At 44.4% G+C, this 17249-nt stretch overlaps 1 protein-coding gene across 4 annotated transcripts in view; it reads right to left on the reverse strand.

Moving 5' to 3' along the window:
* Positions 1-17249, reverse strand: part of Mettl4 (Methyltransferase like 4) — a 187138-nt gene that overhangs the window by 42146 nt on the left and 127743 nt on the right. For all 4 annotated transcript variants that reach the window (XM_068364414.1, XM_068364413.1, XM_068364416.1 and 1 more), the window contains 2 exons: positions 13847-14027; positions 3474-3561 (listed from right to left, as the gene is read on the reverse strand). In XM_068364414.1, coding sequence (XP_068220515.1) covers positions 3474-3561; positions 13847-14027 — 269 coding nt within the window. The remainder of the gene's footprint in view (positions 1-3473; positions 3562-13846; positions 14028-17249) is intronic.

Genomic DNA, 17249 nt, shown 5'->3' on the forward strand with positions numbered 1-17249 from the left:
ACAAAGACATAATGGGTATACCTACCAGAACCAAGGAGGTCCAAGACTTCCTTAGGTCAAACTTGTCATTGGCGGTCTGCATGGCAACAGAAGGAGAGTTTCCAGCCTCTGTTGGGGTGCAGCAATCACTGGGGATCTTCACATATCATCAGGACCTGAAAAACCCACTGACACAGATACGGAGATCTCCTCGCTCCTTACGCATACTCGCCAGGGACAACGCTAGGGGCGTATAAAAGGTGCCACGGTAGCAGCCACACTTGATGAGGGAAAGGAGGAGGTTCAAGACTTCCTCGCACAGAGATAGTATGGATCAACAAGTTTAGCCATTAACCAGTTGCAGCATTCAACCTTTTCCTAGTAAGTACAAATCTCTTGCTTTACATCTATCACATATACTGTACCGTAACAACAGCCAGTGCTCACTTCCTGAGAAGTAGAAGAAAAAGATCAAAGCCTTTCATTAGGTCACAGCAGTATGTACCCACTTATTGCAGCCGAAGACAAAGTGGAGAGATTCCGCCTGTCGTTAATTCATTAATTACCTCATTTTGGCGGTCTATTGGAAACATCCTTGCCTGGCACTAGCCAGACTGGGGTTCAATCCCGTTTAAATTCGATAGTTTCTTTATTGTCTGCAACCCCTCCATCCTTGTGAGCTAAGGATGGTGGTTTGGGGAACCTATAGGTCTACCTGCTGAGTCATCAGCAGCCATTGCCTGGCCCTCCTTGGTCCTAGTTCGGGTGGAATGGGAGCTCGGGCATTGATCATATGTACAATATATATGGTCAGTCTCTAGGGCAATATCACTATCCTTTGCCTCTGTTATTCATGAGTGACCTTTTAAACCTTTAGACCTAAGGAATTTAACGACCGTTCCTTCTTCAATGAAGGCGTTTCCTTATTTTAAATGACGGAATATTTGTATAATTGTAGAAGAAAATGTCTATCAAAATGTTATATATAAAGACCAGCTAGCATAGTGTATGAACACACTTGTGAACAAACAAAGATATTGTAGTAATCAACAACAGTGTTACAAGCAATAACTGGAATAAATTATATTTTCAGTACCTGTAAGTATGTGAAATGGAAGCCTTTCTCTCTAATTTCTACCTGGAAATACTCCTCATGTATCTTTTCCGGATGTGCCTTATGAAATTATTTATACTTATTAAAATATGTAATTGTTAAATATATAAAAAATTAAATACTGAATGGCAACTATACTTATGGTACAGTGTACAATTAACCTCTGAATAATACTAGTGCACTAATGTGCATCTTTTCAAAGAAAAGAAAGTGTCACAGAAAAATCATCACAATTTTAGCCATAAAAAGTCAATGTTCTTTACACATAGCTCCAAGTAAAGTCAATTACAAGAGTAATATTTTAATTTCCTTTAACTTGAATATCTTGACAACCCATTTTGTATGGCATTATGCTTGTGAATATACTACATTAAATCTTATCTACAGTAAAGATATAATTATCAAAACATTTATTAGCAGCACGATATCTAGTGATATATACTGTATGTACATAATGGAATGACATTACACATTCACCCAAATCATCATCATGGCAAAATAAAAAGAACTTGAATCAGTCATCTAATAGAAGCAAAAACCATAATTACAGGTACCTTTCTTTTATATTAATCCTTGAATATATTTCTCTTTGCAAATATACTATGTAATGTTATACACAAATTTTATTTTTAATACATAAAAGAAATTTGTTTGTTTACAACTGACTAAAAGTCAGTATTGCTAATCTAATTACTTTGTTCATGATACAATAGTATCATTCTTTTTTCTTTCAATGCCTTTCCCAAGAAATAATTTACGACAAAAAACTTGTTTATCATAATAATTAAAACAGTTAAGGAATATAATGGTGTATGTAAGAAATACTTACTGCAGTCTGCAAAATCAACACAATTGTAATAACAATGGCTATTGTGGATATGGCCGTGGCCTGAGACCGTAGTAAGGGCCACCGGAGGGTCGTATCTAAACAATATGAAGCCCGTCCCATGTAGTAAACAATTTAAAAATATAACAATAGAACGAGTCATTGAGAATCCCTCATGGCGGAGTAGAACTCAAGGCGGAGTGGAAAACGTTCATAACTACTCCCGAGCCGTAACGGGGAGAGGACGAAACACGGACCTAAAATAACGCTAACAATTGAAAAGTCACCAAAAATAAATAACTCGTAAGTTATCATCCACCCAGAGGGGGAGAGGTGAGGGAGGGAGAACCCGTTGAACGCACAAAACGGAAAACGGGAAATCCGCTCACCCAACGGAGCTAAGAAAGAAAACGAGAGAAAGGGGTAACTCGTGACTGCGAACAGAAAACGGGGACCCCAAGCTCTCGCTCTCTTGGACACAATATCAGGACTAAAAATCACACAACACTATTATAAACGTATAAAATAAAAAATGTACATCAAGATAAGACTACGAACGAAGAATAGCATCTGCTAAAAATTAAAATAAATAGCACAGTCGAGTGACAAACGCCTCGGAGGGGCGGGTACTAAACAATAACAAAGTTAGATCGCTATCTCGTTCGTAGGCTGGACTACTAGCAAAAAGTACCATGAGCATAAAAACACAAAAATAATAACGGTTCTAAAGGCATAAGGCCAGGGACTTAACCAAGAACCTAAGTGACAGAGTACTAAACGGGCAGACAAAGATGAATTCCCAAACAAGTGAACAAACAATGGCCGCCGTGAAGGGCCAGAAGGGAATAATAAAACAGACTATACTGGATATAAAACAAAAGCCCGGTACTATAAAAAGCTGTCAAAACAAACTATGGTACTTAACATTGGAATGTGTGAAGATGGAGCTTCGGACATGACAAAATAAATCCACGATTGATAAAAAAGGCCGAGAGCACCACAAAAAAATTCAACACTTAAGAGTCCAAAAAGAAGGATGTAGTTCAGATGGCGCTCGCGTAGTGGTGTGGGTGGTGTGGCGCTGGGGGTTGGCTAGGGCCTTTGTATCGGCCCATCCCTTTGACGAAGGAATTAACTAAATGGAAGACAACCTGTGAATAGTGGATTTCACGCGCCTTTGCTTTATACACGACACCCAAAAGGTGCTCGCGCGAGGGTTGTAACCTCAGCATTCCATGCTTTTATCTTTCTCTGGTATAATTGGAAGGTTTTATCAGAAAAGATATATAAGAAGGACTCTTTTCACCGGCCGCCACAGGTCGACCCAGAAATGGTGTATGTAAGAAATACTTACTGCAGTCTGCAAAATCCACTAGAAAAATTAACAGGGAGCATTCAACAAACCCACTTAATAAGCTGGTCTTGCTAAGACTTATTTATCATATATTAATTTTCTCTTAAAGAAGTTCGCTCTATCTAACCTACTGAGCAATATTAAACGTTTTAAGGTAAGCACCTGCCAATCTGGAAAAAGAGACAACATTAAACACATACCTTTGGTAATTCTCTTCCTTTTCTTTGGCGGCTCAACACTGCTGGTTGTACTTTCCATCTCCCTTGCAATTTTTTCAGCCTGGCCATCCTAGAATATGAAAAATGTTACTATCACTATTTTATGCTATTAACAAATAACAAACAAAGGGTACACATTTCATGGATATACGAGAGAGAGAGAGAGAGAGAGAGAGAGAGAGAGAGAGAGAGAGAGAGAGAGAGAGAGAGAGAGAGAGATATATCATAACAACAGATGAGAGCTAAAAACTTGTCCTTTCAAAGATCATATGTAACCCTATAAGACTAAATTAACAGGAGGAAAAGTTGCGATACTTAGTGTAGATTGTCATGGAATGGAAAAGAATGAGATTCAGTGTATGTTCCAGCAAGTATAAATCTGTCTAAATAGCTTGGAAAAAGAGAAAGAGGGTTGTTTTATGAAATTCAAATGCACAGATAACTGAGAAAGATGACATACATAGATAGTAAGTATAGAACTCCAGGGGTAAATGGAGATGGAATAAATCTTCTATAAATATTCAAAAATTGGGCTTGACTTGAAATACATAGTAATAAGGAATATTGTATTTATAATTGTACTTTGGAAGAAAATTAAGATGGAAGGTTTGTTACCTTAGCTGGCAGACGTAATGGGAAGAATTGGAATGGAAACAAATAGCAAGAAACTTGACCTGGAGAGGAAATGTTAGACAAGAATAGTTCAGCATCCAATTAGGAGAAATGAGTTTGATAAAACATGAAATTAGCATTAGAGTGCAAGGAGATAAACAAAAATTGGAATTAATATATATGGAGCCAGCAAAATTTAAGGATGGAGCAACAGAATCAGTATGGAAAATTTACAGGTTTAAGAATGAATCTGAATTTGATAGATATACAGTACGGTATGTACATAACAGCACAGTATCTTAATTAATGTTTGTGGTTGAGTAGTTATTAAAGATAAACCTTGTGAATCAATCTATCTATCTATCTATCTATCTATCTATCTATCTATATATATATATATATATATATATATATATATATATATATATATATATATATATATATATATATATATATATATATATATATATATATATATATATATATATATATGGCCAGGACATATACAGTACAGGGAATCCTTGGGTTATGATGGTCCCGACTTAACGCTGATTTGGGGTTACGAATGCGCCCCCAAAAATATAAAAAATAATATTAAGCGTCGTTCCGTCTTACGTTGTTAGCGTCGTAAGCGACGTAAACAATTGCGAACTATTTCTAGCGCGCAGCGAATGATACGCTTTGTTTCGGTTGTGGGCGAGGAAGACGGAGTCAGTCACGTTACTCAGTTACAGTGATACGCCGGTTCGGTTCTCTCTCACGTGTTTGATCATTTTTTTTTTAACTTTTTGCCCTTCGTTATGGCTCCAAAGTGTAAGGCAGATTCTTTTGATGGTAGTGCATCAAAGAAAAGAAAGACCATCACCATGGAAGTGAAATTAGACATTATTAAGAGATCTAAAAATGGTGAAATGTAACGAACATTGGCCGGTCGTTGGCCTTAGTCGTTCGACCGTGGCTACCATTCTTAAGGATAAAGAGCGCATCGTTGAACATGTAAAAGGATCTGCTCCTATGAAATCAACAGTGATAACCAAGCAGCATAGTGGTTTAATTATTGAAATGGAAAGATTATTGGTGCTTTGGTTGGAAGATCAAAATCAACGGCGTATTCCGGTGAGCCTTATGGTGATTCAGGAGGTGAAAAGATTGTTTGAAGCGTTGAAAAAGAAAGGGGGGAAAGAAAGTGAAAGTGAAGTGTTTTCAGCTAGTAGGGGTTGGTTTATGCGATTTAAGGCTCGGGCCAATTACCATAATCTTAAAGTGCAAAGTGAAGCTGCTAGTGGGGATGAGAAAGCAGCAAGAGAATTTCCTAAAGCATTGGCCGAGATAATTAGGGAGGGGGGTTATTCTGCTTATCAAGTGTTCAACATGGACGAGACAGGTTTATTTTGGAAGCGTATGCCTAACCACACATACATAGCAAAGGAAGAGAAGTCAGCACCCGGTCATAAAGCCAGCAAGGAGAGGCTAACTTTACTTTTTATGGGAAATGCTGCTGGCGACTTCAAACTGAAGCCACTGCTGGTGTATCAACGTCGTAAGTCGAGGACCCCCTATACTATAATGAGAATGACAGATAATAGATGGACAAAAAGAGTAACAGAATGAGTCCCTAGAGATTGGAAATGAAGCAGGGGAAGGAAAAGAAGATGATGGATTGACGAGCTAAGAAAATTTGCTGGTATAGACTAGCATAGAAAGACCATAAACAGACGGGAGTGGAATGACATGTCTGAGGCCTTTGTCTTGCATCTTAGTATCAACAGCTACTGATAATATATATATATACAATACAGAATACATGTATACTGTAGTATGACAAATTCGGAGATAATTTGTATTTTTCCTAACTATAGAAACCTTAGCTATTTAATATGGGTTATTACTTTCGCATAGCTGAAATGACGAGCCATTAAAATTTCAACGAGGGTTTACTACCCCCATTGCTAGTTAGCGGGGGGGGGGGGGTGTTACTTGCTAAACAACACCCCCCTCCCCCGACTCACACACTCGTGTGATGAGCTCACTTTGCCTAGAGGTAGGACATCACGGGGGACACGGCTGGTGGGCAAGTTTGATTAAATAGCTGAGGTTTGTATAGTTAAAAAAAATACAAATTATCTCCGAATTTGTCATTTGTTCCGTAACTGAAATACAAACCACGCTATTTAATATGGGTGACTCAACCCTTAGGAAGGGTGGAAAGTCCCCAGCCATACTGGCTTTTGGCTTTGCCCGGGGATTCATTATCTGAGTGTGTCAGTACTCAACAATAAGGAGTCCCTGCACCTCGCTCGCACCTTGCTACGCAAGGGCTGCGGCCTACATAAGCTGTGTATGAAGGATTATGTGTGACTCGTCCTAGGAAGTTGACCTGAAGCTCTTTAGATGGAAAACTTTAGGCTAGGACACCCAATACCACCTCGTCAGGGTATGGGGGCGTGACAGTATTAACTTAATACTAAGAACACAAGGAAGCATGGTTTACCTGCAGAGGTTTGAGGTCAGCTATGCAGAGAACCCAGGATGCTGCTTTCTCCAAGGAAGGAGAGGATGAAGAAAAGAATAAGGGCCCGACAAATTTTTCCATTCATGCAGACTAAGACCGGGTAACAATGCCCCCAACCCTCTGCTACCTGTCCATTAAGGAGCCTGATGTTAGACCAGCTGTTGTGCAGCCAACACAGGGCCGATAGAGAACGTATCGAGCCTCCTGTGTGTCACGTCTTGCAGGTAGTGGGCTGTGAAGGTCGTCTGACGCTTCCACACCCCTGCTTGTAGAACCTGCGCCACTGAGAAGTTCTTGAAGGTCAGGGACGTAGCTACAACCCTGACATCATGCGCTCAAAGGCGACATGACGGAGGAGGGTCAGGATTCAGGAACAGATGGATCACCTACGAATCCATGCGGAGATGGTATTCTTGGTGACCCTCCTCTTTGTTCTCCCAGTGCTCACAAACAAAGCTTGCACTTGGGGACGAATGCAGCCGTTCTTTGAGATATAACCTCAGACTCCTTACTGGACACAGTAGGAGATGGTCTGGGTCATCTGTTACAAAACGAAGACTAGAAATCCAGAAAGAGTTGAATCGAGGATCCGGCACTCCCGGATTCTGTGTCTTAGCCACAAACTCAGAGACGAATCTGAACGTTACCTCCACTCATCCCCTTGCATGGGCGATGTCATACGAGAGACCATGAAGTTCACTGATTCGCTTGGCTGAGGCCAAAGCTAGTAGGAACACCGCCTTCCAAGTTAGGTGGCGATTTGAAGCCTGGCAAAATGGATTGTAGGGAGGCCTCCTAAGAGGCCTGAGAATTCAAACCATGTTCCCTGGACCTAGGTGAACCAGTCATTGATTGGGCAGCAGAGCGGACCTCTTGAGACTTACCATGATCCCCAGATCCAGGCAAAGCCAAAGAAGTTTGTCTCGGTGTCAAAGAGGGAATGACTCCGTGTCTGCTAGGATCAGGCAGTCATCCAGATAACGGAGGAGACGGAAGCCAATCCTGAGTGCCCATGATGAAATTAGGGTGAACAGTCTGGTGAAACCCTGTGGTGCTGTGGAGAGACCGAAACATGGCACCTTGAACTGGTACTCCTTGTTGTCTATGCTGAATCCTAAGTACTTCCTTGAAGATGGATGGACTGGGATCTGGAAGTACACGGCCTTCAGGTCCAGTAAACACAAGAAGTCTTGCGATTTACAGCCAGACTGACTGTGTCTGCGGTCTCCATGCTGACCGAAGTATTCTTTAATCTGGACCTCTGCCCACAGAGTTCGCCCCCTTGCTGATCCAAAGGCAAGGGTGCTAAATGACACCGGATACGTCCTCAGGGGAGGTAGAGATGTTGTGAACAGGACGTGATATCCCTGACTGCTTACAGAAATCGTCCAGGAAACGGCCCTGAGTTGCTGCAACCTGTCTGCGCAACCTTGTAGGTATCCCGCCACTGGCAGACATGCAGGGGAACTGTCAATCCTAGCGTTTACGGCCTCGGTTGCCCCTTCAAGGATTCTTTCCTCCCCTGGGGAACTTTTTGCCTTTCTTGTCCTTGACCGGAGAGGGCTTAGATCCCACTGTCTTAGCTGCCGTTAATTTGGTAGGACGTGGCTGCTGAGGTGCTGGTTTATAGTGCTTGAATGTCAAAGCCCTATATAGAAGGGAGTCTCGGTGACTTCCTACGCCTCTCAGCCGCCTGCTTCATGTCCTTAGGCTCAAACAGGTTCGTTCCCATAACGAAGAATGTCTGAGCCTGAAGATTTGGTGCTAGAAGACTCCCGGTATTTCTTTGGAGTCCTTGACTCCCTCCCGGGAGGGATGCAGGACTCCAACGACGGAGGCAGGCTCTTCTCTATCTTTATTCGAGAAAACATATCGCGCGAGGTGGGGTTTCCCTCAATGGTGTGATTGGGGAATGTCTCACCTCCCGTGACTCTCCTGAGGGTGGGAAAACTTCGGCCAAAAGTGAAGGAGAAAAGTTTGAGGGGGGAGAGTACCTGCCTCGAAGACTTACGAGGGGACAGCTACGTCCTCGGAGAAGTTACCTCGTCCGAACTCGGGGGAGTGGTTGCAGCCAAGGATTTGTGGCTCCATTCAGAGAGAACAGCTTGAAAGCCAGTGCTACCGCTCTGATTACAGTCCCAAACCAGGCTTCCGGCCGACGATTGCGTTGTCAGACACTCCCTCTGGAGGAGAAGTGGCCTGTAAAAAGATAAGGACGGCAAGTCCCTGGACCTTTCTGGATCCTTCCCCCCTCCGGCAAGCACACTGTTCTGTGCTTGGGGGGGGGGGAGAAAAGTGGCAATGGTGACCTTACAGCACGTTTTCCGGCAGCCTCAGGCGGGGGAGGGTGTTGGCGATTGTGCTAGGGAGAGCGCTGGCACTCGTGTGATGGGAAATACGCAGGGGTCGCGCGCGACTGTTGAAATGCTCGCGCGCGCGAGACTTCATAGGGTGCGCAGGAATCAGATTGACGAGCAGGATCAGAATGAAGAGTCCGTGCGAACCAGAATGTTGGCACTCGTGCGTGCGGCTATCAGCGCGCCCGTACGAGTTTGTTGGCGCACGGAAGAGATCGTCGGCGCTCCGCGCGTAAGAAGATCGTCGGTGCTTGAGCGCATAAGAAGATCGTCGGCGCTTGCACGCGTTAGAAGGTCAGCAAGTGCGCGCGGGAAACCATCGGTGCCCGCGCGCGGACGATCGTCGGCGCTTACGCGCGTATGAAGATCATCAGCACTAGCGCTCGACAGAATATCGATGGCGGTTGTGCGCCAATAAAATGGACGATCGTCGGCGCTTACGCGCGTATGAAGATCGTCAGCGCTAGCGCTTGAAAGAAGATCGTCAGCGCTAGCGCTTGAAAGAAGATCGTCAACACTTGCACGCATAAAAAGATTGTCGGCGCTAGCGCTTGAAAGAAGATCGTCAGCGCTAGCGCTTGAAAGAAGATCGTCAGCGCTAGCGCTTGAAAGAAGATCATCAGCGCTAGCGCTTGAAAATTAGATCGTCAGCACTAGCGCTTGAAAGATCGTCAGCGCTAGCGCTTGAAAGAAGATCGTCAACACTTGCACACATAAGAAGATTGTCGGCGCTAGCGCGCGCGCTTGTGCGCTAGGTTGAAGGATCAGCTGACAGGACGATCAGGCAGGTCTGCTTCTGAGTCCAGAGCCAACGATCCACGCTGGAAGTACTGCTCGATACTCCGAGGAGTGGTCTCTATGAGACACCTCTCCCGCGAACGGGAGAGGTGCCCTTCGTAGAAGAGACTTGGAGACACTGCAGGCTGAACCACTGGTGAGCGCCTGTGCGCTATCTCAGGAACTCCAACGATGTGTGCCAATGCGCAGGGAATGTTGGCGAGCAGTGCCTGGAACAGGGTGTCTCTGGATAGCAGTCTCAGGAAAAGCAGGACCAGCAGGCGAGCTCAGGGGATACCTGGCGCTTAAGGGACTTACTTACAATGTGAGAAAGCCCCTTTGCCCCGAAGGGATCGGTGTCCGTTGGATAACGGGGGGCGTGGGCGCCCACAGCACGTCAGCAGCCAGGAATGGAGACGGCAGGTCAGCAGGTCTAGGAGAACGAGACCCCGAAGGATCAGAGGACTAAGGGCATGAAAGACCAAAGGCCTAAGGTAGCCTGAGTTGCGAGACCCCGAAGGGTCAGCGCAACGAGACACCGAAATTTCCCTGTCACTAAACACCGAAGTGTTGGAGTGACTAAAGTTACGAGAGCCCAAGGGTTCTGCGTAACTAATGTTACGAGACCCTGAAGGGTCAGCGTAATGGGAAACCAAAATTTCCTTGTCACTAAACACCAAAGTGTTAGTGACTAAAGTTACGAGAGCCCAAGGGATCAACGTAACTAAGTTACGTGACCCCGAAGAGTCAGCGTAACGAGAAACCGAAGTCTCCCTGTCACTAAACACCGAAGTGTTAGTGACTGAACAGCAAGCTGGTCTAATCAGGAACAATCCTCCGAAGAGGAGTCTCTATGAGTGGCCTCTCTCACGAACGAGAGAGGTGAACACTTAGTAGAAGAGACTTGAAGACACTGGTGATGTTGCCCCTAAGGGGCATAGGGTCAGCAAGCTGCCCTATAAGGAGCAATCCTTCGAAGGGGAGCCTTTATGAGTGGCCTCCCTCGCGATCGAGAGAGGTCAAGACTGAACCTGCAGCTGCTCAGCCCCTTGAGCATAGCTACAGAAGAGACCGCTCAGCCCCAAGAGCATAGTCACAGGAAGCTCCATGGACCGGCCTTGCAATCGCTCAGCCCCTTGAGCATGGTTACAAGAGCGGTAGCTCAGCACCAAGAGCAACCGCCTAAAGACCAGGAAAATTAGAGTATGAGAAGTTCCCCCTCTAAAGGGGGAAGATCTCACACCTGGGAAGGGAACCTCCCTCGAAAGGGAAGTTACCTACCCCTGGAGGCGAACCTCCTTATCGTTCTAAGATGAACTGAAGAGCTGACAGTTTTCACGGGAGAACTTCTAAGAGAAGGGATAACGCCCAAGACGATGTCCTAGAGAGACGGCAGCGACAGCAGACTCCCCAGGCATAAACAGGACAGCTCTACTTCGTTGACACACTTCAGTCAAACGAAGAAAAACTGCATAGTTAACTGGGAAAATAAGGTTAAACAATTATTTAACAGAGATTCTCCCGGGAGGAACTCCGCTGAGTAACCCCGAGGGAATAGCAAAACATAAGAATTAAAAATTAAGTACTGTATGCGCCCTCCTCCCCCACTGACATTCACGGGAGAAGGGGGGAGGGCGGAGAACTTTAACAAAAAACAGAATTATAACAATTATAATTATGTACAGTAACTGATTTTTGAATGTTCACAAATAGTAAGAACCACTGAACCCCGAAGGGAAGTGTTCCCCAGAAGCTGAAAAGTTAAAAATACAATTACATTTCATAAAAATAATTGAGGCAAATAAAAACGGAAAAGCAACTCAGCCGGCAACGGGAAAGAAGTTTCCTTAATAGTACGTAGTAGTAGTAAAGGGTGAACGACCTCGAGTAGAGAGAGAGAACGTAGTCAAACTAAAGTCTCACATTCCCTTCGCTGAGAAACCAAGTTCCCCATAGGAAAGGAGGAACAGCGAAGATAAAAGATGAATGAAGAAAGTCCAATGATGACGATTCCCCACGACGGACGAATTAACGAAAAGCCAAAGGAAACGACCGAAGGACCAAGGGGGAGAGCCCGCGCCCCATGACGAGAAACCGTGGTGGCCTAGCACTACCAGCGTCGTTGTTGTACACTACCACACAGCACAAACACTGAAAAGAAAACTTACTACATTTCTATATACAAAAATATATACATAAACATAAAGAATGTTTATATATATATATTACAAGTGTAAGAAAAAGTTGACAAACAGCATTAATGGCTGTCAAAAAGCGAGGGTGAGAGCGGACACGTCCACTCACCGCCCGAGCCAAAAGTAAAGTGAGCTCATCACACAGGTGTGTGAGGGCGGGGGGGGGGGGGGGGGGGGGGGGGGGGGGGGGGGGGGCATTCTAATGGCTCATCATTTCAGCTACGCGAAAGTAATAACCCATATTAAATAGCGTGGTTTGTATTTCAGTTACGGAACAAATATAATATAGATATATACATGTACAGTTTAATATACATCATCAGCCACTACTAGTCCACTGCAGAAAAAAAGGCCTCAAATATGTTCTTCCACTTTTGTCTGCACATGGATTTTCTGTGCCAGTCTACACCTGCAAAATTTCTTAGTTCGTCAATCCATCGTCTTCTCTTCCTTCCACTGCTTCTTTTTTCAATCTCTAAGGACCCCTTCTGTTATTCTTAATGTCCATCTATTGTCTGACATTCTCATTTTATGTTCTGTCCATATCCATTTCTTTTTCTTACATATTAGAATATCCTCTACTTTAGTTTGATCTTGCATCAATATTGCTCTTTTTCTCTCTCTTAGTGTTATTCCCATCATTATTCTTTATGCTCTAAGGCTTTAATAAGTCTCCAAGTTTCTGATGCATAAGTTCATACTGGTAGGACCATCTCATTAAATACTTTTCTTTTTAGAGAGAGTGGCATTTTACTTTTCCCAATCACATTTTGTTTACCAAATGCTCTCCATCCCATGCTTATCCTTCTTTTAACTTTAGTCTCGTGTCCTGGGGAAACACTTACTATCTGTCCTGAGTACGTATATTCATTAACAATCTCTAGAGGCTTGTCCATAACTCTTATTTATTGTCTGCATTTTCATTGAACATTATCTTAGTTTTACTCAAATTCATTTTTAGCCCTACATTTCTGCCTCCTCAATTCAAATATTCTCTCATGTTTTGTAATTCCTCCCATGATTCACTAAGCACAACTATGTCATCTGCAAATCTTGAGTTGTTAAGTACCGCTGTAATATTACTTATGAAGAGATTTCGAATATTAAGAAAATTATATAACTCCGAGTTATTCGTACTATATGTGTGCATAATTGCAATACGGCAGTGTGACCTTGAGATCAACTGATGTCAACGGAAAGTAAGTCAAGAGTATTTGTTGAGTATGAAATGCTTAAGAAATTGAAAATTAGAATATAAACATACTTTAATACACCACAATTAAACAAAATATTGTCTAATAAAATATGAAGGCTTGATAATGAACTAAAAATCAAATAATGTATGAAGCGTTAAAAATTAACTACCTGTATGCACACGGGCACACACACATACACACAGGAAAAAGAGCGAAAACGATTTTGCACGATAACTAATAATAATGGTTAAAACAAACTGTAGAAAAAATGTGATTTCCTGTAACATATTGGTGCTGCTGTAATATCCATCATGAATATATTTCGAATGAGGTAAGAAATTATATAAAAAATACGCCATTCGTATGTATGCCATCTTTCCATGCGGTAGCGGGACCTTCAGATCACCTGATCATAACCAAAGGTAAACAAATATCAAGTAATTCTTGATTGGTAAAATGATTTTGTAATCGAAAAATAGAAAACAAAAATGCATTAATAAAGCATATGATATCCTATGGAACAAGAAAATGAAATGATGATAAACAGTAAGAAAATATTGATAAAATATGATCAAGATGATTGCCGAATCATGACGCATCATGTCAAATCTACGGAAACTTAATTTTTTTTAGTTTGTCATAAGTCGAAATTGGTCCCTATCACTGTCATAAGTTGACGACTACCTGTACTGTAAAGAATACTAACCATTAGAAATGGTGTCCTGAGATCAAAAAGTTGATGAAAATTTTTACATTCTTTTCCTGGTTTCTGCATAATTGAGGCAAAGTTGTCCTTATACATCTTGACGATCCATGCTTCATGATCAACCACCACACCATTTTCAGATGAAAGAATTACGGACATGCCTTCAAGGTAATATGAGATCCTGAAATAAGCAACTAAATTTTAAAAAGTAGGCAAATAATACGAGAAATCCTATACAAAACACTATTTCACTATTTCTTACTTCTGTATACAAACTACGGTTTTCCTTATACCCCTCTTGCTAATGCTATTGAGAATGTCAGTACCTAAGAACAGGAACTTGAATTGAACTGGGACGTTATTATAACCACACACTGTTATCAGCATCCCAAGAATTCTTTCTTTCTGATCATAACCATATACTGTAATTTAGAGTAAACAATTATATATGGATGAGGGTTTGCACTAGCATAGGAACAAAGGAGTATGATTCAAGTAAGCTGGAACCCAGCTGTTAAAATTCATAATAAGGTATCGGTAGTTACTGATGGGTAGCAAGAAAGCCACGCACATCACCCTGCCGGCTCACCAAGTAGCCACTTTGACCTTTACCAAAGGCTTGTAGGGTGGATGAGGCGGGAAGTATACATTACAGGTACTTGAAGCATTTACTCAAGGTTGTGTATTATACTAGTGAAAAAATGACAAATTCGAAGATAATTTGTATTTTTCCTAACCATACAAACCTTAGCTATTTACATTGGGTTTACCTTTTAGCGTAGCTGAAATGACAAGCCAATAGTTTTTTAACGAGGGTTAATTACCCCCCGCGCTAGTTAGCGGGGGGGTAGGGGAAGGGTAGCTTGCTACCCCTCCCACCCCCCCACACACCGGTGATTTGCTTCACTTCACTTAGAGGTAGGACTTGACTTGGGGGCCAGGGATGGCGGCCAAATATGTGTAAATAGCTAAGGTTTGTATGGTTAGGAAAAATACAAATTATCTTCGAATTTGTCATTTGTTCCGTAACCGAAATACAAACCACACTATTTACATTGGGTGACTTACCCCTTAGGAAGGGTGGAAAGTCCCCAGCCTTACTGACTTCGGCTTTGCCCAGGGGCTCAATCCCAGTGAGCAGCACTTGAGAAAAGGAGCCCCTGCACCTCACAAGTTCCTAGCATCGCTAGGAACGAGTGGCCTGCATAAGTAGTGTGTGGAGGAAAGTGTGACTCGTCCTATGAAGTTGACCTTGAGACCTTTAGATAGGAATCTAGGATAGGACGTTCCCAATACCACCTCGTCAAGGTATGGGGGACGCAACAGTATTAAGCTTAATACTAGGAGCAAAAAGAAGCATGGGTTACCTGTAAAGGGTCGAGGTCAGCTCTGCGAGGACCAGGATGCTGCTTCCCCAAGAGAGGGGAGAATGAAGAAAGAAGTAAGGGTCAGACATACTCTTTCATTCACGCAGGGACTAAGACCGGGGTAAACAACGCCCTCAACCTACTGCTACTTGTCCATAAAGGAGCCTGAGGTTAGACCAGCTGTTGTGCAGCCACCACAGGGCCGATAGAAAACGTATCGAGGCTCCTGTGGGTCCCGTCTTGCAAGTAGTGGGCTGTGAAGGTCGTCTGATGCTTCCAGACCCCAGCTTGAAGTACCTGCGTCACAGAGAAGTTTTTCTTGAAGGCCAGGGACGTAGCAACACCCCTGACATCGTGTGCCCTAGGGCGACGTGACAGAGGAGGGTCTGGATTCAAGGCATGGTGGATAACCCTTCAAATCCAAGCTGAGATGGTGTTCCTGGTGACCCTCCTCTTAGTCCTGCCTGTGCTCACAAACAAAGCTCGCACTTGAGGACGGACTGCAGCCGTTCTCTTCAAGTAGTGCCTCAGACACCTCACTGGGCATAGTAGCAGCTGGTCTGGGTCGCTTGTTACAGAGCGGAGACTCGCGATCCTGAAAGAGTCGAAGCAAGGATCCGGCACTCCAGGATTCTGAGTCTTGGCTGCAAACTCAGGGACGAACCTGAACGTTACCTCCCCCCATCCCCTTGAATGGGCGATGTCGTACGAGAGACCATGAAGTTCACTAACCCACTTGGCCGAAGCCAAAGCGAGTAGGAAAGCCGTCTTCCAAGACAGGTGGCGATCGGAGGCCTGGTGTAATGGTTCGAAGGGAGGTCTCTTAAGAGCCCTGAGGACCCGAACCACGTTCCAAGGAGGAGGTCTCACTTCCGACTGGGGGCAGGAAAGCTCATAGCTACGTATGAGTAGAGAGAGTTCTAGCGAGGAAGAAATATCCACGCCTTTCAGCCTGAAGGCCAAGCTTAAGGCTGAGCGATACCTTTCACTGCCGAGACGGAAAGGCGCATTTCCTCCCGCAGATAAACGAGGAAGTCCGCTATTGCTGGAATAGTGGCATCGAGTGGAGAGATACCCCTCCCACGACACCAACCACAAAAGACTCTCCACTTCGCCTGGTAGACTCCCTCAGAGGACCTTCGCAGGTGCCGAGACATTCTCTCCGCAACCTGTTGCGAAAAGCCTCTCTCCGTGAGGAGACGCTGGATAGTCTCCAGGCGTGAAGCCGAAGCGAGGCCACGGCCTTGTGAGGGACGTCGGAGTGGGGTTGTCTGAGAAGCACGTGTCGTGGAGGAAGTTCCCTCGGGAGCTCCGTCAGGAGCTGCAGAAGGTCCGGGAACAATTCCGCGTGATGCCATAGCGGAGCTACTAGAGTCATCGAACAGTTGACCGATAGTCTGGTCCTGTTGAGCACCCTTCTCATCAGACAGAACGGTGGGAAGGTGTACACGTCGATGTTGTCCCACCGTTGCTGGAAAGCATCCTGCCAGAGTGCCTTGGGGTCTGGGACTGGGGAGCAATACAGAGGCAGCTTGAAGTTCAACGCTGTCGTGAACAGGTCCACAGTCGGGGAACCCCACAAAGTCAGGACTTTGTTGGCTATCTGAGGATCCAAAGACCACTTGCCGCCCCTATTGACCTTGGCTGGAAAGGGCTGGGGCTTAGACACCACTTTCTTAACTGCCGGTGCCTGCTTCGGAGCCTTACGAGGCTGCTGCTGCTGTTGCAGCGGAGCTGGAGGCTTATAGGGCGGAGCTGTAAGGGCCCTATGGAGGAGGGAGTCCGTGCTAGATTTCCTCCACCTCTCAGCCGTTCGCTCCATGTCCTGTGGCTCGAACAGACTCTCCCCAAGAAGGGAAGCATGTCTGAGCCTACACACATCCACGGCGGGGACCTTCGGATGGAATCTCTCAGTCACCGCATCGCGCCGCTTCAACACCGTGTTGGCCCACAGGGTGGTGACCTGGTGCGCCAAGAACTCGATGGAGCGGGTGCCCGAGAGTAAGAAGGTCTCCAGGGCCTTCCTATTGGTCTCC

This window comes from Palaemon carinicauda, chromosome 41 (genome assembly GCF_036898095.1).
Source record: "Palaemon carinicauda isolate YSFRI2023 chromosome 41, ASM3689809v2, whole genome shotgun sequence".
NCBI classification, from domain to species: Eukaryota; Metazoa; Arthropoda; class Malacostraca; order Decapoda; family Palaemonidae; genus Palaemon; species Palaemon carinicauda.